At 42.6% G+C, this 23600-nt stretch overlaps 1 protein-coding gene across 5 annotated transcripts in view; it reads right to left on the reverse strand.

Moving 5' to 3' along the window:
- Window positions 1-5684: 5684 nt before the first annotated feature.
- The window catches only part of RPS6KA1 (ribosomal protein S6 kinase A1), a 416175-nt gene continuing 398259 nt past the window's right edge, over window positions 5685-23600 (reverse strand). For all 5 annotated transcript variants that reach the window (XM_077295711.1, XM_077295712.1, XM_077295713.1 and 2 more), the window contains 2 exons: window positions 9989-10126; window positions 5685-7467 (listed from right to left, as the gene is read on the reverse strand). In XM_077295711.1, coding sequence (XP_077151826.1) covers window positions 7345-7467; window positions 9989-10126 — 261 coding nt within the window. In that variant the 3' untranslated portion in view covers window positions 5685-7344. The remainder of the gene's footprint in view (window positions 7468-9988; window positions 10127-23600) is intronic.

Below are 23600 nucleotides of genomic sequence, written 5' to 3' on the forward strand. Positions count from 1 at the left end.
ACTCGAGATACATCAGATTTTTGTGATCAGTCAAGACCACCACACGATGCTTAGCACCCTCGAGCCAATGACGCCACTCCTCAAATGCCCATTTCATGGCCAACAACTCCCGATTGCCCACATCATAATTTCGCTCAGCAGGTGAAAACTTCCTAGAGAAAAAGGCGCAAGGTCTCATAACAGAGCAACCAGGGCCTCTCTGCGACAAAACGGCCCCTGCTCCAATCTCTGAAGCATCCACCTCAACCTGAAAGGGAAGCGAGACATCAGGCTGGCACAAAACAGGCGCCGAAGTAAACCGACGTTTCAACTCCTGGAAAGCCTCCACGGCAGCAGGAGCCCAATTAGCCACATCGGAGCCCTTCTTGGTCATATCCGTCAAAGGTTTCACAATGCTAGAAAAATTAGCGATAAAACGACGGTAGAAGTTAGCGAAACCTAAGAACTTCTGAAGACTCTTAACTGATGAGGGCTGAGTCCAATCAAGAATAGCTCGGACCTTGACTGGGTCCATCTCCACAGCAGAAGGGGAAAAAATGAACCCCAAAAAGGGAACCTTCTGTACACCAAAAAGACACTTTGAGCCCTTGACAAACAAAGAATTTTCACGCAAAATTTTAAAGACCATCCTGACCTGCTCCACATGCGAGTCCCAATTATCAGAAAAAACCAGAATATCATCCAGATAAATGATCAAAAATTTATCCAGATAGTTCCGAAAAATGTCATGCATAAAGGACTGAAAAACTGAAGGGGCATTAGAGAGCCCAAAAGGCATCACCAAGTACTCAAAATGACCTTCGGGCGTATTGAATGCGGTTTTCCATTCATCACCTTGCTTAATGCGCACAAGGTTGTACGCACCACGAAGGTCTATCTTGGTGAACCACTTGGCACCTTTAATCCGGGCAAACAAGTCAGACAACAGCGGCAAAGGATACTGAAATTTGACAGTGATCTTATTTAAAAGCCGATAGTCAATACAAGGCCTCAAAGATCCGTCCTTTTTAGCCACAAAAAAGAATCCCGCACCAAGAGGGGAAGAAGATGGACGGATGTGTCCTTTCTCCAGAGACTCCTTGATATATGAACGCATAGCGGTATGTTCAGGTACCGACAGATTAAACAGTCTTCCCTTAGGAAATTTACTGCCTGGAATCAAATCTATTGCACAGTCACATTCCCTATGAGGAGGCAATGCACTGGACCTGGACTCGCTAAAGACATCCTGATAATCAGACAAATACTCCGGAACTTCCGAAGGCGTAGAAGAAGCAATAGACACAGGCAGGGAATCCTCATGAATACCACGACAGCCCCAACTTGACACTGACATAGCCTTCCAGTCCAGGACTGGATTATGGGTCTGTAACCATGGCAGCCCCAAAACAACCACATCATGCATTTTATGCAAAACAAGAAAACGTATCACCTCGCGGTGTTCAGGAGTCATGCACATGGTAACCTGTGTCCAATACTGCGGTTTATTTTCTGCTAATGGCGTAGCATCAATACCCCTAAGAGGTATAGGATTTTCTAATGGTTCAAGAATAAAACCACAGCGCTTAGCAAATGAGAGATCCATAAGACTCAGGGCAGCACCTGAATCTACAAACGCCATGACAGGATAAGATGACAGTGAGCAAATCAAAGTTACAGACAGAATAAACTTAGGATGCAAATTACCAACGGTGACAGGACTAACAACCTTAGTTATACGTTTAGAGCATGCTGAGATAACATGTGTAGAATCACCACAGTAGTAGCACAAGCCATTCCGGCGTCTATGAATTTTCCTCTCATTTCTAGTCAGGATTCTATCACATTGCATCAAATCAGGTGTCCGTTCAGACAACACCATGAGGGAATTTGCGGTTTTGCGCTCCCGCAACCGCCGGTCTATTAGAATAGCCAGGGCCATGGTATCATTCAGACCTGTGGGAATAGGAAAACCCACCATAACATTCTTAATGGCTTCAGAAAGGCCATTTCTAAAATTAGCAGCCAGTGCACACTCGTTCCAATGTGTCAGCACGGACCATTTCCGAAATTTTTGGCAATACACTTCAGCCTCGTCCTGGCCCTGAGACATAGCCAGCAAGGCTTTTTCTGCCTGAATCTCAAGATTGGGTTCCTCATAAAGTAAACCGAGCGCCAGAAAAAACGCATCAATATCAGCCAATGCCGGATCTCCTGGCGCCAACGAAAAAGCCCAATCTTGAGGGTCACCCCGTAAGAATGAAATAACAATTTTTACTTGTTGAGCAGAGTCTCCAGACGAACAGGGTCTCAGGGACAAAAACAATTTACAATTATTCCTGAAATTCCTAAACTTAAATCGGTCTCCTGAAAACGGTTCAGGAATCGGTATCTTGGGTTCAGACCTAGGATTTCTGATAACATTATCTTGTATACCCTGCACACGAGCAGCAAGCTGGTCCACACTTGTAATCAAGGTCTGGACATTCATGTCTGCAGCAAGCTTAAGCCACTCTGAGGTAAAGGGGAAAAGAAAAAAAAAAAATGAGAGAGGGAGAAAAAAAAAAAACTCAAAATTTTCTTTCTTATAATCCCACTTCTGCAATGCATCAAACATTCAATACTGGCCTGGCATACTGTTATGACCCCAGTGGACAGGGTCTCAGAGGTACGTGTAAGTCTGCGAGATACAAAAATCCAGCTCATAGGGAAGTGGTAACTGGGTTGACCAAATATCTACTCCTAACGCCAACACTAGAAGTAGCCGGGGATCATGCCTACGGTGATCGCTAGATGACTCGCGCCAGCCGGAGAATCTAACTACCCCTAGGAGAAGAAAACAAAGACCTCTCTTGCCTCCAGAGAAAGGGACCCCAAAGCAAGATACAAGCCCCCCACAAATAATAACGGTGAGGTAAGAGGAAATGACAAACACAGAAATGAACCAGGTTCAGCAAAGAGAGACCAGCTTACTAATAGCAGAATAAAGCAAGATAACTTATTTGGTCAACAAAAACCCTATAAAAATCCACGCTGGAGATTCAAGAACCCCCGAACCGTCTAACGGTCCGGGGGGAGAACACCAGCCCCCTAGAGCTTCCAGCAAAGGTCAGGATACAGATTGGAACAAGCTGGACAAAAATACAAAACAAAAGCAAAAAGCAAGGAAGAGACTTAGCTTTAACAAGCAGGAACCAGGATCAGTACACAAGAGCACAACAGATTAGCTCTGATTTCAACGATGCCAGGCATTGAACTGAAGGTCCAGAGAGCTTATATAGCAACGCCCCTGAACTAACGGCCCAGGTGAGCATAAAGGAGAAGACAGAAGCTCCAGAGTCAAATCACTAATGACCACTAGAGGGAGCAAAACGCAAATTCACAACCGTCCTGTTGTGAATTCCGCTCTTGGGCTCCCTCCGGTGGTTGTAAGTGGCACTTTTGTGAGTTCTGCTCTTGGGCTCCCTCCGGTGGATTTAAGTGGTACTGCTGCTCCTTGGATTTAGCAGTCAGCAGCTGCTTCCACTGATCGTCTATTCTGGCTCGGCTATTTATCCTGGCTCTATCCTTCAGCCAGTGCCAGTTGTCAATGGTTCCTGCTTGGATTCACATCTCTCTTGGATTTCCCTGATATTCTGACCAGTTCAGCAAAGATAAGTCCTTGCTTTGTTCTTTTGCTTTCCACTTGTTGTGGACTTAATCGTTCAGCACATTCTATGTTTTTTCTAGTCCAGCTTGTCAGTATGGATGTATTCAGTTTAGCTGGAAGCTCTGGGAAGCAGATTTACCCTCCGCACCTTTAGTCAGGTGTGGAGATTTTTGTAAACTCTGTGGTGGATTTTTCTAGTTTTTAATACTGACCGCACAGTATTCTGTCCTGTTCTTTCTATCTAGCTAGATTGGCCTCCTTTGCTACATCCTAGTTTCATTCTGTGTATGTCATTTCCCTCTCCAGTCACAGTCAATATTTGTGGGGGGCTGTCTGTCCTTTGGGAATTTTCTCTGAGGCAAGATAGCTTTCCTGTTTCTATCTTTAGGGGTAGTTATTCCTCCGGCTGTGACGAGGTGTCTAGGGAGTGACAGGAACATCCCACGGCTACTTCTAGTGTTGTGTTAAGCTCAGGAACTGCGGTCAGTACAGGTACCACCTCCTCCAGAGCACGTCCCATGTTGCTCCTAAACCACCAGTTCATAACAGCGTCCCCACACATTACCACACGAGGCTCCGTCCCCACACATTACCACACGAGGCTCCGTTCCCACACATTAACACACGAGGCTCCGTTTGTTTTTGATTTTACACTGTGAATAAAATGTATTAGTAGTATTCAGATTTTTTTTATGATTATTATTGCTATTAACTTCATTTTAAGTTAATTTACCACCTGCGTAAGCTTTATTGAATGTTGTCATTATTTACTTTAGTTTAATCACCAGCAGCGTTAATTAGATAGCAATGAGCGTGCCGAGCGTTAGCTGGCTGGAAACAGCTAGTTAAAAAATAAAAATAAATTAAGTTCAAATCACCATCCTTTTGTCCCATTCAAAATAAAACAAAAATAATTAAATATATACATTTGGTATCGCCGTGTTCAAAATGGCCCAATCTATCAATATAAAAAAAAAATTAACCCGCTTGCTAAACGAGAAAAAAATATTAACGTCAGAATTACGTTTTTTTTGTTTTGTCGCTACACAAGCAATAAAGTATAATAATGGGTGATCAACTACACCAAAATGGTATCAATAAAAATGTCAGCTCGGCCCACAAAAAATAAGCCCTCACCCAGCCCCAGGAGATTCTACAGGTCTCGGAAAATGGTGCCTTCTTTATTTTTAAACAAATTTGGGATTTTTTTTCCACCACTTAAATTTAAAAAAAAAAAATAACCTAGACATGTTTGTCTATGAACTAGTAGTGACCTGGAGAATCACAATAGCAGGCCAGTTTTAGCATTTGGTGAACATTGTAAAAAAAAAAAAAACACCAAAAAGGCAACTGCGGAATTGCACGTTTTTGCAATTTCACCGCATTTGGATTTTTTTTTTCACCATTTTCCTGTAAACAATATGTTAAAACCAATGGTGTCATTCAAAAGTACAACTTGTCCAGCAAAAACAAGCCGTCACATGGCCATATTGACGGAAAAAAATAAACAAAAAACCTTAAGGTTCTGGGAAGAACGGGAGCAATAAAAACAAACATTTCTTGCTCTATACATTTTTTTTTTTTTTTTTTAAATGCCAGACAACCCCTTTAGCTATGCATGTTTGACTGCTGGAGTGCTCTAGATGAACTAGAAGTCACAAAATGCCTATATGAGTGTAAAGCCTAGCTGAGTTTATATACTGTAAGTGCTATAAAGAAATAAAAGGAGTATGCCACTAATAGACAGGCTTAAAAAATATTGTATTATTACACAACTGTTTTTGGCTTTTAATGACATTAAAACACAAGATGCTTTTGTTAGCCAACCTTGGGAACTCTGTGGCACATTCATTTGTAAGGCTATGCTTTACCAATTACATTAACACTCCTGTAAATATGTAATATTAATCACTGTGCCAAACGTTGTAAACATTGCCAGGAGTGCAGTTTCTTTTCCCTCAAAATATCATGGTCACTAAAAATGGTATATAAACTAAATGTGCCCAATAGCAGCACATTTTGCCGCAAGCCTGACCATGCAGGAATGTAGCCCATGTAACTGAATATCCCTTTTTTAATTATGGTGAAATGACTACAGAGCATAGCAAAACACAGACGAAAACACAAAATTTACAGTAGCTCCAGTATTCACAAACTAGATAATGTGACTTACCAGAAACAATTTGGAGATCTATTCGAAATAAACTACATCAATAAAAAGAAATATACACCAACACACCAAAAAGAACACACAAGACGAACAGCGCAGGAAACTACCCCCCAAAAAGTAACAGGGTCTTCTTTGTTCTTTACCAGATGTTGCAGAATTCTTGTAAAATGTGCATTGCTGGAAAACAGCTTTAACGTTTTTTTTTTTGTTTTTTTTCCCCCCTCTGCGTTTTTCTTCTTGTTGTAAGGTGAAATGCAAGTAAAACATTGGTAGGTGTCTGACCCCTAGAATCCCACTTTTGCCAAGGTCAGGAGTCTTTGGTCCTTGATGAAGTACTAGTTATTTGTGAAGAAAGACAGAGAAACAGCTGAGCGTGTACAAAAATTAAAGTTACAGTGGAACACACTGGTACATTTCATGGTCTGGAAGAGATGCTGTAACAACCTGAGAACAGTTACATAAAGAAGTAGCTGTGTGTTTGGTATCTGTAGGCGGGCATCATCCAGAGTGTGAATATACATCATTTGGGTGGTCGGTTAAAAGTTTTGCAAATCACCAGATCACTAGCCAACTTCTACATTAAGCAATAAACCCCCAAAACATTACATGTATTTATCAGATAGGTTTCAATGTATTAAAAAAAAGCAAGTCCAATAATATGTAATAGACAGTCATCAGTGGTAGGCCTTCTGGAGTTACGGCGGTGAAAAAAAATTGTTTTTCTTTTTTACAGTTCTAGGAAAGTGATACTACTGAGTTTCTAAAGGATTCCGGTGATGAATTTCCTAGTAAAACTCAGACCAGATTACAGATGCAGTACTTCCTGCTCTTCTGGTGGATTTTTGAGGCTCAGCAATTCATTTCACGCACCCAAACATCCAGTCACACATGCCACAGATCAATATTACATTCCAGAAGCTTTGATATAGAACTTCTGATATTTGATATTGGTTTTGACAGCTGGAGAATTTTTTACACCTTTGCAGCTGGAGAAGATACCGGACAGGTTGTAGGTCCCCAAGATAACATGAGGATAAGTTAAGCACAGTGAGCCCTTAGGTGTACAGACACACCAAAATCTCTGTTTTTATGAACATGTCATGTATTTGGATTGTCTTTGTAGCACAATGCTGAAGCAAAAACAGATTTCTAAAACTCATGAAACTCAGAGAAATTCTGAGTAAAATAGCAGTGACTCTACTGTCGCAGACAGCTAGAGTACAAACATCCCTGAGATCATGCTGCAAAGGAATAAGGGTGGCATAAAATGATTTAAAGAATGGCAAATGCCACCCTCCAGTGAGGAATTTATTCATGTATGCCTCGTCAGAACAACTGTACCGTTTGTATTTAGACAATATGTCATGACCTTTGGACCCTCCTGCCAATCACCTAGGAAAAGGAGCACAGCAAGCCCAATGCCACATTTGCAGAAGGCGCACAGCTTTATATGGTCATGGCAAAATATGGTGTTGCACAGATGATCTAAACTGTTAAAAATCACCATTATAGAAAAAAAACACATTCTGGAAGATCAGATCCCCAGCTACAAAGTGGTAGAGGGCAGTTTCTTGACACGTCGCTGTGCGAGAATGGAGGATTTGATTGGTTGCAGCTGAGGGACCGGCTTAGCACTGTTTAAGGCAGAATATGTTGCAGCCATTGCTCCCTAGAATGCAGAAAGAGATTAAATTACTACAATGGGGTTTACTTATAACATTTTAAAGGGAGCAAGCCATAGGAATTTACCCCTAGAATGTATTAGGAACACATTATCAGCCTCCTAGTACTCTCTGTAATGACGCATATTAGCACTAAAGTTTAATTGTCTCTGTTCTCCTTGTCCGGGACTGCCGTCAGTCAGTGATACTTGCCCATTTGCCCACAGTAGTATAGGTGACCTCCGGGGGTGTGCAGGGAGGAGGAGAAGTGTGACGTCTTCTACTCCTCCCTGCACACACTGGGATGTCAGCAGTTTCAGACAAGGAGAACAGAGACAATTAAACGGTTTCTAAACATTTAAATGTAGAATTCATATTTAGAGTTACAGGCATCTTTAAAGGGACAGCAGCAAAAAAAAAAGGGCGTTCCGGCTCCATAAAACAATGTTTCTTTATTTGTTCCTTAAAATTCCTCCAATTCCATAACTCCTTGCATGCAAATGCTTAGGTACAAGAAATATACGACGCGTTTTGATCGTGTCAGATCTTAATCAATGCATCTTTAAAGGGAACCTGTCACCAGTAATAACGCTGATAACCTGCAGATTAACAGCGTTATGATGCTGTCCGGCGCCTGCATGTAGCTGAATGCAGTGGGGAGATCAAGCACAGCGCGAAACGGCCGTCGTCTTTAGTCTCCCCTGCTCACATGAGCTTCGGCTCCGTCGACTCCGGCCATGAATTTGTGTTGTAGATGTTGCCAATAAAGGACTTAATCTAGTGAAGACCGGTGAGTGCCCTCAATTTTCTTATATACAGATTGCGCGTATATATTTCTATGGTACAGGCAGTTCTTAGAATACTGAAGAGGAGAATCTCTCTGCAGAACACCTACTTGTGTAATACATTATTCTAGAAATTGCAGCCATGGCTCAGCCTCCATGTACATTATATTGAGCACAGCTTTGTACAGTGGTCACGTCAACTTGCCATGTAGTAGCCAACAGTATTTGACTTGGTGCTGCACTAACACAGCACTAGCTCCATTGCACGGAGCTGTTAAAGTTTTCCAAGGGTTTTTTTTTGCATTTAGGTTTCTACAAGTTGTTGCCTTATTAATTGGCCTTTTAGATCTTTATTTGCCTATCTTTTTGAAAAAAATTACTTTCATTTCTGTTTTAACCCCTTTCTGACCTCGGACGGGATAGTACGTCCGAGGTCAGATCCTCTGCTTTGATGTTGGCTCCGGCGGTGAGCCCACATCAAAACAGCTGACATGTGCCCGCAATAGCGGCGAGTGGAATCGCGATCCACCCGCCGCTATTAACTAGTTAAATGCCGCTGTCAAACGCTGACAGCGGCATTTAACTACCGCTTCCGGCCGCGCGGCCGGAAATGCGCGCATTGCCGACCCCGTCACATGATCGAGGGTCAGCGATGCATCAGGATAGTAACCATAGAGGTCCTTGAGACCTCAATGGTTACTGATGCCAGTTTTTCTGTGAGAACCACCCTGTGGTCGGCGCTCATAGCAAGCCTGTAATTAAGCTCCTATGTAGCTGAGCCAATCCAGTTGTGCCAGCTTCTAGCCTCCCATAGAGGCTATTGCAGCATGGCAAAAGTAAAAAAAAAATGTTTAAAAAAAATATGAAATAAATAAATAAAAAAATAAAAAAGTTTAAATCACCCCCCTTTCGCCCCATTCAAAATAAAACAAAAATAAAATCAAATATACACATATTTGGTATCTCCACGTTCAGAATCGCCCGATCTATCAATAAAAAAAAAAGGATTAAACTGATAGCTAAACAGTGTAGCGAGAAAAAAATTAGAAAAGCCAAAATTACGTTTTTTTGGTCTCTGCGACATTGCATTAAAATGCAATAACGGGCGATCAAAAGAACATATCTGCACCAAAATGGTATCACTAAAAACGCCAGCTCGGCACACAAAAAATAAGCCCTCAACCGACCCACCGACCCCCAGATCACGAAAAATGGAGACGCTACGGGTATCGGAAAATGGCACAATTTTTTTTTTTTTTTATAGCAAAGTTTGGAATTTTTTTTCACCACTTAGACACCAAACATGTCTAGGTTATTTTTTTATCTATGAACTCGTACTAACCTGGAGAATCATAATGGCAGGTCAGTTTTAGCATTTAGTGAACCTAGCAAAAAAGCCAAACAAAAAACACGCATGGGATTGCACTTTTTTTTGCAATTTCACCGCACTTGAAATTTTTTTCCCATTTTTTAGTACACGTCATGGTAAAACCAATGATGTCGTTCAAAAGTACAACTTGTCCGGCAAAAAATAAGCCCTCACATGGCCATATTGACAGAAAAAAAAAAAGTTATGGTTCTGGGAAGGAGGGGAGTGAAAAACGGAAAAATGGAAAGTCCCAAGGTCATGAAGGGGTAAAGTTGTCTCTAATAAACAGGTTAAATTCCATATTCCACATTACTTGTAATGAAGATATGCTTATTGCAATGGCTGTCGTTTGATAACAAAAGAAGGAAGCTTCACCTTCACCAGCTGCGCATCCTGTCTGTTCAGCTGACTCTGAGGTAACTGGTCTCGTTTTGTGATCCACTCATGTTGTAGAACTTGACGTGCAGTGAGCCGACGATGGGGGTCCACATGCAGCATTCGAGACACCAGGTCCTGGAAAAGAAAAGAGCAAAGTTGCTTCATAAAGGGCTCAAACTAAAAACACTGCATGCTGAGAAATTTCCAGAGCTCCCATAAAAATTAATACAGAGCTCTGCATATAATAATAATAATTATAATAATTTTATTTATATAGCGCCAACATATTCCGCAGCGCTTTACAACTTATAGAGGGGACTTGTACAGACAATAGACATTACAGCATAACAGAAATCACAGTTCAAAACAGATACCAGGAGGAATGAGGGCCCTGCTCGCAAGCTTACAAACTATGAGGAAAAGGGGAGACACGAGAGGTGGATGGTAACAATTGCTTTAGTTATTTGGACCAGCCATAGTGTAAGGCTCGGGTGTTCATGTAAAGCTGCATGAACCAGTTAACTGCCTAAGTATGTAGCAGTACAGACACAGAGGCTATTGACTGCATAAAGTGTATGAGAACATGATGCGAGGAACCTGATTATGTTTTTTTTTTTATTTACTTATTTTATTAGGCCACACAGGGATAGTTAGGTTAATGCTTTGAGGTGGTAGGCCAGTCTGAACAAATGCGTTTTTAGGGCACGCTTAAAACTGTGGGGATTGGGGATTAATCGTATTAACCTAGGTAGTGCATTCCAAAGAATCGGCGCAGCACGTCTAAAGTCTTGGAGACGGGAATGGGAGGTTCTGATTATTCTGATTATTGAGGATGCTAACCTGAGGTCATTAGCGGAGCGGAGGGCACGGGTAGGGTGGTAGACTGAGACCAGAGAGGAGATGTAGGGTGGTGCTGAGCCATGGAGTGCTTTGTGGATGAGGGTAGTAGTTTTGTACTGGATTCTGGAGTGGATGGTTAGCCAGTGTAATGACTGGCACAAGGTAGAGGCATCGGTGTAACAGTTGGTGAGGAGTATGATCCTGGCAGCAGCATTCAGGACAGATTGGAGCGGGGAGAGTTTGGTAAGAGGGAGGCCGATTAGTAGAGAGTTACAATAGTCCAGACGAGAATGAATAAGTGAGACAGTAAGAGTTTGTGAAATCATCCACAATCATCCAATGTGTTGGGCCACCCCAGCTTTTCTGTCTGTATGTGCCGTGGTCTCCTCCCTGCGCACACTGGGATGTCAACCATGATGCTGTTGGTGTAATATCAATGTGCTGTTGTAAATGATTGACAGCAGTCTTGGACTAATGTTAAGAAAAGCAGCCGACAGCATATCAATAATGGGATGCACGCTCCAGTCCAACGACCCAATTGGAAATGAACAGTGCTCACATCGAAACAACGAAACGGACTAAATGGTTTTGGGATGCGGAGGATTATAAACCTGGACGAGTGTTGTCTTGGCATGCTGGTTTCCAATCTTTCTCCAATAACAGGAGGAATAAATCCAATCAAGCCAGAAAATGGAAGAAACCTCAGTGAGGAATCAACAACGATTTGGCTTTACTACAGCTGAATCTGATTCTACGGATGATTCAAGTATAGTGTCCACTTCATATTTTTTAGGAACGGACAACACGAACAGGATACCATCATCAAAAGGAGGAGCCGCCGGGGTGGCAGGAAGCATAGGAGGAATAGTGACAGGTCGAGAACAGAGTGTGCACATGGAAAGAAAAATCCAGCTCCAGGAATAAAAAGTATCAAAAATGTATTTAAACATATTAAAATTTGGAAAACTGCTGGCAAGCGATAAATTACATCATTTGGATGGAAGCTACCATATAGTCGTTGGACGCGTTTCGAGCACAAACAGTGCTCTTAGACTTCAGCATGAGACTAAACAAACAAACGCAATATAAGACTACTAAAAACAGGTGAAAATAATTCAGCCAATTACTTTGGGTCAATACCATGCCGACTTTGCGGGAGGGAGAGAACCAAAGCAAAGCTGCAATGACAACAAGGCATGTAAAATGTTCATGAAAAAAACAAACAGAATGGGAAAAAAATAAAATAAATAAATGACTGAACATAAAATGTGGAATAAACACAAAAAACACAAGTGTGAATTAATAATGCAACATGGCTTCTTTTCTGAGATTTAACTCTGATGGAACCCGAGTATTTAGCAACTAGATCCAGAATGCTTCTCTGTCACGTAGTTTTTCTCTCTATCTCCCCCCCTGATATCTCGGTATATCTGTTCAATTGCAAAGACTCTTAAATAAGTTGTTTGTCTATTATGTATTCTGATAAAGTGATTAGAAATACTAGAAACGTGTCTGACTGATGGTAGCAATAGGTCATAAAGATGTTCACGAAAACGATCTTTTTCTTATAGTGGATCCGACATAAAAAAGTTTGCAATCTGTGCACTCGATGATATAAATTATGTAATTTGTATTGCAATTCAAAAAACTCTTAATAGAAAAATTCTTCTGATTTCAGAACAGGAAAAATTAGAGGTTTTTTTAGTATAGGGACAGGTTTTACAAGGGTGTAACCCGCATTTAAAAAACCCTTTAGTAGATAACCATCCGGTTGGATTCCTGGCATTCATAGACTCTAAATAGCTAGGGGATAAAGCATTACCCAAAGTGGGAGCACGTCTTGATACTATTTTTATACCATCCTGGAGAATTGTATCCATAATATGGTCGTCCCTTAATATATTAAGATTTTTATAAACAATATTACAAACAGATTTAAAGAAAGTACTATAGGTTAATACCAAAACTGGTTGATCACTGGAATTTTCATTAGTGATATTTTGTTTTTCAGAAATGGCATTAATATTAATAAGGTCCGATCTATGTTTGGTGTCAGCAATATCAAAAGCACGTCTAATGCTCCAATTGGGATAATGTCTGGTAGTCAGATTTTTTAAAGATGGTTTTTTCATGATTAAAAGCCAAGATATTACTGCAGTTTCTCTTGGCTCTGAGTACTTCACCCAATGGAATAGATTGTATAGTATGAGGCGGGTGGAAGCTCTGAGTGTCATGATTCGTTCCAGGGTTTATTAGTCTGCCCTTTTTTGGACGGATCATGTCAGGGGTTAACTTTGTTCTGCCTCATTCTGGGTTCAGGTTTGCTATTTAGCTCCCATGAATCTTGCTGGCAGTGTCAGCTATAGTTCTATCTTCGGCTTGTGAACCTGACTCTGGAAGCCCTTGGTTTGTCCTGCTGTGAACCCTAACTTGTCCTGTGTCTGTTATCTCCCTCTGTCTGCCCTTTCCCAGCGTTTGCCTGTTCTGCTTGATTCTCTGATTCTGACCTCCTGGCTTGGCTATTGACTCTGTTTCGATTTGTCCCTATTGTACCGTATTTTGCCCGTTCTAGTTTACTGATCTCTTGCTACGTCCTGACTATCCTTTCTGTCTAAATCCTTTTTGTACTGTCGTGCTATCTTGTGCTCTGACTCGGCTTTTCTGACTACTCTCTTGCTACTAGGTGGCATCTGTTCTGCTGCTCAGTGTGTGCAGTCTCGCTTCCCTATCAAGCTCCCCCTGGTGAAGGTTGTGCTGTACTGCACTGCAGCAGCTTGACATTATAGCTGACCCACTACATTTAAAGGGATTTCTGCATTTTTTTTTCCTCTGGAACGTACTGCTATGAAAAACTATATCTCTGATAGTCTACGCAAAGGTCACATGCGTCCCTCTGTTTCACCTGTGGCCGCGGGATTTTTTTTTGTCAAGAAAAAAGATGGTGGTTTACGTCCATGCCTCGATTTCCGCGAACTAAAAAAAATTATGGTGAGAAATACCTACCCTCTCCCACTCATTCCTGATCTCTATAACCAATTGTCTGGGGCTAAGTGGTTTTCCAAACCCAGTCTTAGGGGAGCATATAACCTTATCCGCATTCAGGAAGGGGATGAGTGGAAAACGGCATTTCTCACCTCCGAGGGCCTGTTTGAAAATTTGGTCATGCCCTTTGGTCTCACGAACGCGCCCGCGGTGTTTCAGAACTTCATAAATGATGTTTTTTCTGATTTTATCGGGCACTTTATGGTTGTATACCTGGATGATATCCTTGTTCTCTTGTGGCTACGCTATATCGATGACATTTTTTTCATCTGGCAGGGCTCCACGTCGCAATTGGACACCTTTTTGAATTGTCTTAATGTCAACACACTCAATATCGGGTTGACTTGGAAGTATAGCCAAACTTCCATTGACTTTCTGGATTTGGCTATCTCCAAGTTACCTGATGTAACCATAGCCACGGATGTCTTCCGCAAGAGCACGGCCACCAACGCACTTTTACATTTCTCCTCATCTCATCCGCCCAAACTTAAGAGCTCTATACCGATAGGACAGTTTCTGCTCGCAGAATCTGTTCTGAAGATGACACTTTCTTTAAGCAGGCGGGAGAGTTGACACGCCGATTTAGAGATAGGGGCTATAAACATGCTGATATCCAGAGAGGCTACTCGTGGGCATTACATTCGGACAGGTCCTCTCTCTTAGCAGGGCCAACCAGGAGGCCTACGGCTAATATTGACTCAGCACCACGATTTATCACACAATTTAATTCAAATTGGTCTGAGATTAATGAAATTTTCAGAAGACACTGGCCGGTTCTTCTGACAGACAAGGACCTGTCCGGACAACTAACCCCGTACCCACTTATTTCATGGCGTAGATCCCGCACTTTGGGCGATACACTCTGCAACAGCTATTATGTTCCCCCGAGAAATAACCCCTTTGGTGCTAATTTGAAAGGCCCCCCTTGGGGATGTTTCCCGTGTGGCAACTGTTCCGCCTGCAAGTATGTCTCCAGAACTAAGGAATTTACCAACTCCGCTGGGGACAAAACTTATAAGATCGTGCATCACATCACATGTAACACGGAAGCCATAGTATACTATGCCCAATGTCCGTGCAATCGCATATATATTGGCATGACAACTAGGGCCTTTAAAATTCGAGTTCAGGAGCTTGTCAGGGACATCAAAAATTCAGCCACCTGCTCCGAGCCTTTTTTATTGAAGTCTATTCCGAGACATTTCTTTGATATCCACCACAGTAATCCCAAGGGTCTGAGTTTCCGTGGTATTGACCATGTTTATATGGGGATTCGTGGCGGAAACATCAAACAAAAACTCCTTCAAAAAGACACGTTGGATGGTCAATTTGGATACACTCTCACCGATGGGCCTAAATGAGGCCATCAGTTTCAAGTCTTTTCTATGAATCTAGGCTGTTTTTAATTTTGTGTGTTGGGGTTATTTTTAAATGATGATTTATGTTCATTGTCTTTGTTTGGGTCCATATCTGTGTTCTCTTATGGTGTTACTTAGTTTTTATATTTTGTTTTTTGATTAGATGTTCATCTATTCCCGTCTTTGACTGCTTCATCTTCGGTGGGAATTTGTGGTGGACCCCATTTATCAGAAGATCACCTTATCCATTGGGACATTAATATTTCATCTATTGCGGAGTTGTTCTATCTATATCATCTCTGGCCCGGGGACAATGTTCTTCTTCTAGGCCTATGTGGACACTTAGGGCCGTTGGTCAGCATGACCTAATAATTTGCTTTTTGTCCTTTGTACAGAACGCTCTAACATGTTTTTTCTTGTACACTGTCAGGCCGTTTTGCATGACATTAATTATGTATCATTTTCTATTTTTGCGCTGTACCTTTTTTTTTATGTCAGTATATTGGTTTGGGGTGTTTCTGGGCTTTTACTGATGGACTGCATTGTGTGTGATAGCCCCAGGAAATTTATTTCATTCCAGTATTTTGGGTGATGATTATATGCCCCTTTGCCTAGCCATCTTACATTCTTATGTTCCACTATTACTTTTTGGGGCATCATATATTATATTCTGTTTATAATTTTTTCTCCACTAGAGCTTGTCCCCTTTTTAGCGGCATGACTAGGTGATTATTGGCCCTTTTGCATCATGGGAGCCATTTCCCCAGTCAATTAGATGTTTAGTACTCTCTCTATATAGTATGTCCCTCACCTATTTCATCTGCAGTGCGGTTCCTCTTCTGTCTTCCATCCTGGTCTGAGTGCGCCCCACGCATGCGCTGTGGGGTCCTCGGCCGTATCGGGTGCTTGCGGCGTTGCCGTGGAGATGGGCGGAGATGACGGCTGTCCTCCCGCCCATACTCCGTGGTGCGCGGCTGCGCCCGCCGGCCGGAGACTTCCGCATCATGATGGGTGTGCGCCGATTGGCCGGTTAGCCCCCCTTGACCCCCATTTATATCCCAGTACTCTCCCCATTAAGCCACGCCTCCTGACGAAGCCCACGACGGCGAAACGCGTGTCGAGGCCCTCTCCTGCTCCCACCACGCCGGCGTCCTGTCACTGCCATGTCCCAAGGTAATGTTCTTATACCATCAATAGCATGCATGTACTTTTCCTAGGACTTGGGTGTGCCGGTGACATATACACCTTTATGCCCTGTATCGCTTGAACACAGTTATACTTTTCTTATAAGCTTTCTCCTCATTTTGATGGACAACCTCCATAGGCTTATAATTTATTATATATGTTGTGACGTTCTCCTGGAGGGTTGTCCATCTGTGTAACTTTTTTCATTTATTTTTTGATTCATGGGCATATCCCATATGATGGTGTAGTTAGGATGCCTGGATTTTTTGTGTCTTTTCCCAGCATCTAGTCTACATCTTTTGTGCTGGTGTTGTTGCCGCTCCTTGTCCAATCACCTTTTTTGTCCAAGTGTAGTTATTACAATATTGTGTATTTGATACTTCAATAAAAATTGTTTTTGATACCTCTATTGTTTGGTTGTGAACTTTTGGATGTAGTTATACTTTCCAGTGCACTTTTATAGGTTTATATGTACTGGCTTAGAGGTATGCCCTCTGCTGGCCGAGAGGGCATTTTTGGTTTAGATCCTTGTTTTCTCGCCTGACAAGAAATCTCACATTGGTCATTTACGTGCTGTTCTTCACAGGTTACGGGGAATTTCTTTGTTCGCTAAACCAGAGAAATGTTTGTTTTGTTTCCAGGAGCTTTCTTTTCTGGGGATCATCCTTTCTGCGAATGGGTTTCGGATGGATCCTGGAAAGGTACAGGCCATTGTTGATTGGGTGCAACCCAGAGACCTCAAGGGTCTGCAGCGTTTTCTGGGTTTTGCCAATTATTACCGGAAAGTCATCAAGGGGTTTTCTCAGGTCGTCAAGCCACTCACCAATCTCACTCGCAAGGGGGCTGATATCAAAGTTTGGTCATCCTTGGCAGTTGAAGCATTTATTACATTAAAAAAGTGTTTTATGTCTGCTCCTGTATTAGTTCAGCCCGATCCATCTAAACCATTCATTGTAGAGGTGGACGCATCCGAGGTGGGAGTAGGGGCGGTGTTTTCTCAGGGACCCGTTACTTTGACCAACTTAAGGCCATGTGCCTTTTTCTCCCGGAAGTTTTCCTCTGCTGAGAGGAACTATGATGTTGGGAACCAGGAGTTATTGGCTATAAAATTGGCTTTTGAAGAATGGAGGCATTTTTTGGAGGGGGTGGTTCATCGGATCACGGTAATTACTGACCCCAAGAACTTGTCTTATATTGAAAATGCCAAACGGTTAACTCCTAGTCAGGCTAGGTGGTCGCTTTTTTTTCTTTGGTTTTCATTTTTCAATCACTTTTTGGCCTGGTTCCAAGAATGTCAAGGCTGATGCCTTATCTCGCAGTTTTGATCCGATATCACCCCCCCCCCCCCCGAACCTCCTTCCTCCATTCTTCAGCACGGGGTGGTTGTTGCTGGGTGTATCCTCTGAATTGGAGATTCGAAAGGCTCAGTCTCTAGCTTCTCCCTCTTTGCCTGACAATAAGCTTTTTGTCCCAGTTCAGTACAGATTGAGGATTCTCCGGGAGTTCCACGATTCTGCTCTGTGGTCACCCGGGGATCTCTGCCACCCGGAAAGCTATTGCTAGGCTGTTTTGGTGGCTCGCCACGAACTCTGATATTATTGTTTGTGACTGCTTGTGATACCTGTGCCCGTGCTAAGAGCTCCCATAACCGGCCGGCCGGGGAATTGGTGTCATTGCCAATTCCAGATAGACCTTGGACTCATTTGTCCATGGATTTTATCACTGATTTCCCTCCTTCCAATGGCAAAACTGTAATCTGGGTAGTAGTTGACAGATTCAGTAAGCAAGTGCATTTTGTACCTCTGGCAGGATTGCTAATGCTGAGACACTATCTAGATTGTTTGTTGAGCACGTTGTATGGCTGCATGGTGTGCTTTTGAATGTGGTTTCTGATAGAGGGGTAAAATTTGTGTCCAAATTTTGGAGGGCATTTTGTAAAAGATTGGGTATTTGTTTGACCTTCTCTGCTTACCATCCTGAGACCAATGGGCAGACGAAGAGGACCAATCAGTCACTTGAACAGATTTTGAGGTGTCTTGCTACGTCTCAGCAGGATGATTGGTGTTCTTTGTTGCCCGGGGCTGAATTTGCATTTAATAATCAGATTAACCAGTCCACGGGCACCTCTCCATTCTTCTGTAAATACGGTTTTCACCCCCATTTTGGTGAATTTTCTAGGCTGGATTCAGGATGTCCAGGGGCTGATACGGCAATGCAACGGTTGGGGGAGGTGTGGAGGGAGGTCCAGAAGAACATTGGGAAGGCTCAGGGCAAACATAAATTTTTTGCTGACAAGCGACGGTCTGTAGGACCTATATTCCTGGTAGGAGATAAAGTGTGGTTGTCTACCAAGAACATTCGTCTAAAGATTCCTTCTGCTAAGCTTGGTCCCAGGTTTATTGGTCCTTACGAGATCATTGAGGTGGTCAATCCAGTTGCCTTTCGTTTATGCCTTCCTCGGTCACTTCGGATCCCCAATGTGTTCCATAAATCCCTTCTTAAGTCCTTTGTACCATCTTCTGCTGGGCCTCCATCCCCTCCGCCTCCTGTCTCTGTGGATGGTCAGACCGAGTTTGAAGTTGAACGGATTGTACTTCAGTATTTGGTCCATTGGAGGGGTTATGGTCCTGAGGATCGATCTTGGGTCCCGGCGCTATCTGTCCATGCTGATCGATTGATCCGGGCATTTCATGCACATTATCCTGGAAAACCTGGGGGTCCGGTGGCTCCTAGAGAGGAGGGTACTGTCATGATCCGTTCCAGGGTTAATTAGTGTCTGCCCTTTTTTGGACGGATCATGTCAGGGGTTAACTTTGTTCTGCCTCATTCTGGGTTCAGGTTTGCTATTTAGCTCCCATGAATCTTGCTGGCAGTGTCAGCTATAGTTCTGTCTTCAGCTTGTGAACCTGACTCTGGAAGCCCTTGGTTTGTCCTGCTGTGAACCCTGACTTGTCCTGTGTCTGTTATCTCCCTCTGTCTGCCCTTTCCCAGCGTTTGCCTGTTCTGCTTGATTCTCTGATTCTGACCTCCTGGCTTGGCTATTGACTCTGTTTCGATTTGTCCCTATTGTACCGTATTTTGCCCGTCCTGGTTTACTGATCTGTTGCTACGTCCTGACTATCCTTTCTGTCTAAATCCTTTTTTGTACTGTCGTGCTATCTTGTGCTCTGACTCGGCTTTTCTGACTACTCTCTTGCTACTAGGTGGCATCTGTTCTGCTGCTCAGTGTGTGCAGTCTCGCTTCCCTATCAAGTTCCCCCTGGTGGAGGTTGTGCTGTACTGCACTGCAGCAGCTTGACACTGAGCATGTAAAATTGTATTGCCTGCGTTTTTTTTACAATAAGTTTGACTTTGAATAATTTGCTCATGAGTACCTGTAAGAGTCAGATACAAACAATTTATACATATATCATTATGAGTATAAGTAAATTTTAAATTAAATGGATTATTATTAATGTAAAAAATGAAATGTGATAAAGAAATGTGATCACCAGACCAGACAATGAGTAAATCATCAATATATCTGGAATAATATTTTATATGTTCAAAAAAAGGGTTATTATTAGAATATATGTAACAGTCTTCCCACCATGCCATCACCAAATTAGCTACAGAAGGGGAAAATTTGGCCCCCATAGACACTCCCCTGCTCTGAATGAAAAACTTTTTATCAAACATAAAATAGTTGTGTGACAATAAAAATGCCAAGACAGATATTATGAATGATTGCAATTCAAGGGAGAAATTACTGTATTTGGTTAAATGAAATTGAATAGCATGTAAAGCAATTTTGTGAGGGATCGAAGTATACAAAGCGACAACGTCACAAGTGAGCCATGACCAATGTGAGTTCCAGACCACGCCTTCAAACGTGTATAAAACATCCCAAGAGTCCTTTAAATAACCCGGCACCCTCTGCGCTAGAGGTTGTAAAACAGTGTCCAACCATTCACCTAAATGCTCAGAAATGAAATGGATTTCAACCCTGGGGACTTTACAACCTAGGGGACTTAATGTGGATTATAATTTACAAATTTGTATATCCTAACCCCTTTTATCCTCTTGGACGGCATTTTCTGAAATGTTATTTAATGTTTTTATGTATATGTTATGGTGTTTTTTAGTGTGTGATAATTGGCATGCTCTTTTTGTTTGTTTTTTTTGTAGATGGCATTGATGTCAGAGGGGAGTGGAATGAGGACATAGGGAATGAGCTTCATAAGATGACTGTTACACGACATAAAAAAGTTTTTGCATAAATAAGTTTTTGTATTTATAAAGTGATTTTCCCCATGCCTTCTCTCTCTCTCCCCCCTTTTTTGACATTTGATGCTAGAGTAGATATTATTTTTTGTTTATTGTGCCTGAAGGACCCTGCCTTTGGTTGACATAGACAAATAAAAACAAATTATTAATAGACCTGATATATGGGGTTAATTCCCTGTCATCTCCCACTAGACGAGTAGGCCAAGGCTATTGCGTCTTTTACCCATCTTGCCAAGGTACTCTTGGAGGCCTTGAGTCCTCCTTTCCTACACCCCTGGGTGGACTAAACCAGACAACTCCTAACATCTAAGGTGTGGAATCTTTCCTGTTCCCTATTCTTAGGGTTAGAACAAAAGGAAGGAAGGACTACCTCTTGGGATCTGTGGAAATGAGAGGCTACCTTAGGCAAGTAGGCAGAGTCAGGTTTTAAAATAACCCTATCATCTACAATCTTAGTGAAGGGATTGCCTGGTATATTTTAATTATATAGTGCCCCTAGTGCTGCCACCTGTACTTTTAAGGTGCTGGTTGCCAAACTTTTGTTCCAACCCCTTCTGCAGAAATTCCTGGATTGCAGTGATAGGAACCCCATCCTGGACTCTTACCCCTGAGGTGGATAGGAACTTTCTCCGGGTTTTACCATAAGCCCTTGTGGTAACAATTTTCCTACTCTTCAACAGGGTGGAAACCAAATTTGGAAAAAAAACCTCTATCCCTCAACAATGCCCCTTCAAATTCCATGCTGTCAAATGAAGGTTCGCTGCCTGAGGGTGGAAAACCGGTCCCTGAGAAAGAAGGTCTGGAAGTTCCGGTAGGACCCAAGGATCGGTGATTGAAAACATCCTCAGCCAGGACAACCAAGTTTTTTGGCCAAAAGGGGGCTATCAGTATTCTCGAATTGTCCTCCTTGACTTTCCATAAAACCGCTGGGATGAGGACAACAGGAGGAAAGGCATATGCCAGGCTCTGAGTCCATGGGATCATGAAAGCATCTTATGTCTGAGGGTTCTCTCTGGGATCTAGAGAGCAAAAAACTTCCACCTTTTTGTTGTTGACATTGGCAAAAAGAACTATAACCTGGAGCCCCCACAATTCCACAATCAAAAAATACGAAAGCTACTTACCGGTAGCGGTGTTTTTCAGGAGCCCATGACAGCACCACGAGGGGATCCGCCCTTCGGGGACAGGAAACCTACAGACAAAAAAGGGTGACACCTCTCTCCCTCATCAGTTGGATTACAGAGCATGAGAGGACCTCCCTGGATAGTAGCACATTATTAACTTTAAACACAGTATATTTCACCCATGTGACTAAACTTAAAGATCCAAAGGGAAAAAAGGTGTTAATTCATACGAAAAAGGGAGGGAATATAAGGGTGCTGTCATGGGCTCGTGAAAAACACCGCTACCGGTAAGTAACTTTCATATTTATTCAGTCGCCATGACAGCACCACAAGAGATTTACAGAGAAGCGAAAGAGTCTAGGGAGGGACCACTGCATCAAGCACCCTTTTTCAAAACATGAGAGTGGAGGAGCCACCCAGATCCAGTCTATAATGTTTTTAAAGAAAGTAGAGTGAGAGGATCATGTGGCCGCCTTACATATGTTCTCAATCGATACCTCTGACCTCTCTGCCCAGGATGTTGCTATGGCTCGAGTGGAGTGAGCTTTTATACCTTCCAGGATTTCCACGCCACCTGTTGTATAAACTAAAGAAATCACCTCCCTTATCCATCTGCATAAGGTGTTTTTGGACACTCCAAGTCCTTTCCTAACCTCTTGAAAGGATATAAATAAGGAATTACCTTTTTTCCAAGAGTCTGTTGTTGAAATATACCTAAGAAGACATCTTCTTACATCTAAAGAATGGAGTTTATGTTCCATTTGATTAGTGGGATTTAATGAGATTTTGAAGCTACTTTTGGAAGGTAAAGCGGATCAGGCTTTAGAATCACTCTATCATCTCTAAACTGGATGTACGGGGGGTGTCTAGAGAGTTTGTAGGTCACTAACCCTCCTTGCAGATGTGAGGGCGACTAAAAAGGCCGTTTGAAGGACAACATTCTTATCGGGGCAGAGTCAATAGGCTCAAACGGAGCTTCTGTTAATGCTGAAAGTACAAGGTTTAGATCCCATGGAACTAATTTTTGTTTAACAATGAGTCTGGATCTAGCTGCTACCTTGATGACCCTAGCTACCCAGTAATTGCTGGCTAAATTACTATTGTACAGTGCCCCTAGAGCCGACACTTGAACCCTGAGAGTGCTTGTGGTTAGACCCATTTCTAATCCTCTCTGCAGAAATTCCAAAACTTGGTTAATACAGACCCCTTGGCAAATCTCCGCTCCCGAAACTGCCAAAAATTTCTTCCAAATTCTGACAAATATTTGTTGCAGAAACCTTTCTGCTTTTTAGCAATGTATTAACAACAAGTTCCCGGGAAAACCCCTTCCCCCTTAGTAGTGCCCTTTCAAATTCCACGCTGCCAGATGTAAATTAGACACTCGTGGATAGAGAATCAGGCCCTGAGAAAGGAGATCTGGAAGTTCCGGAAGAATCCAAGGCTTGGAAACGGACATCTTCCTCAGCGAGGGAAACCATGGTCTCCTGGCCAGAATGGGGCTACCAGGATTACCTGGGCTCTGTCCTCCTGTATCTTCTTCAGAACTATCGGGATTAGGTTTAGTGGGGGAAAGGCATAAGCGAGATCGAAGTGCCATGAGATTAGGAGAGCGTCCACTGCATATGGATTCTTTCTGGGATTCAAGGAGCACAATCGGTGCAGCTTTCGGTTTTCTTTGTTGGCAAAAAGGTCTATATCTGGGAGCCCCCAGAATTGCACGATCTGATTGAGGACGGCCTGATTTAGCACCCAATCCCTTGTTTGAGTTTGTTGCGGCTTAGGTAGTCTGCCATG

This window comes from Ranitomeya variabilis, chromosome 3 (assembly GCF_051348905.1).
Source record: "Ranitomeya variabilis isolate aRanVar5 chromosome 3, aRanVar5.hap1, whole genome shotgun sequence".
NCBI classification, from domain to species: Eukaryota; Metazoa; Chordata; class Amphibia; order Anura; family Dendrobatidae; genus Ranitomeya; species Ranitomeya variabilis.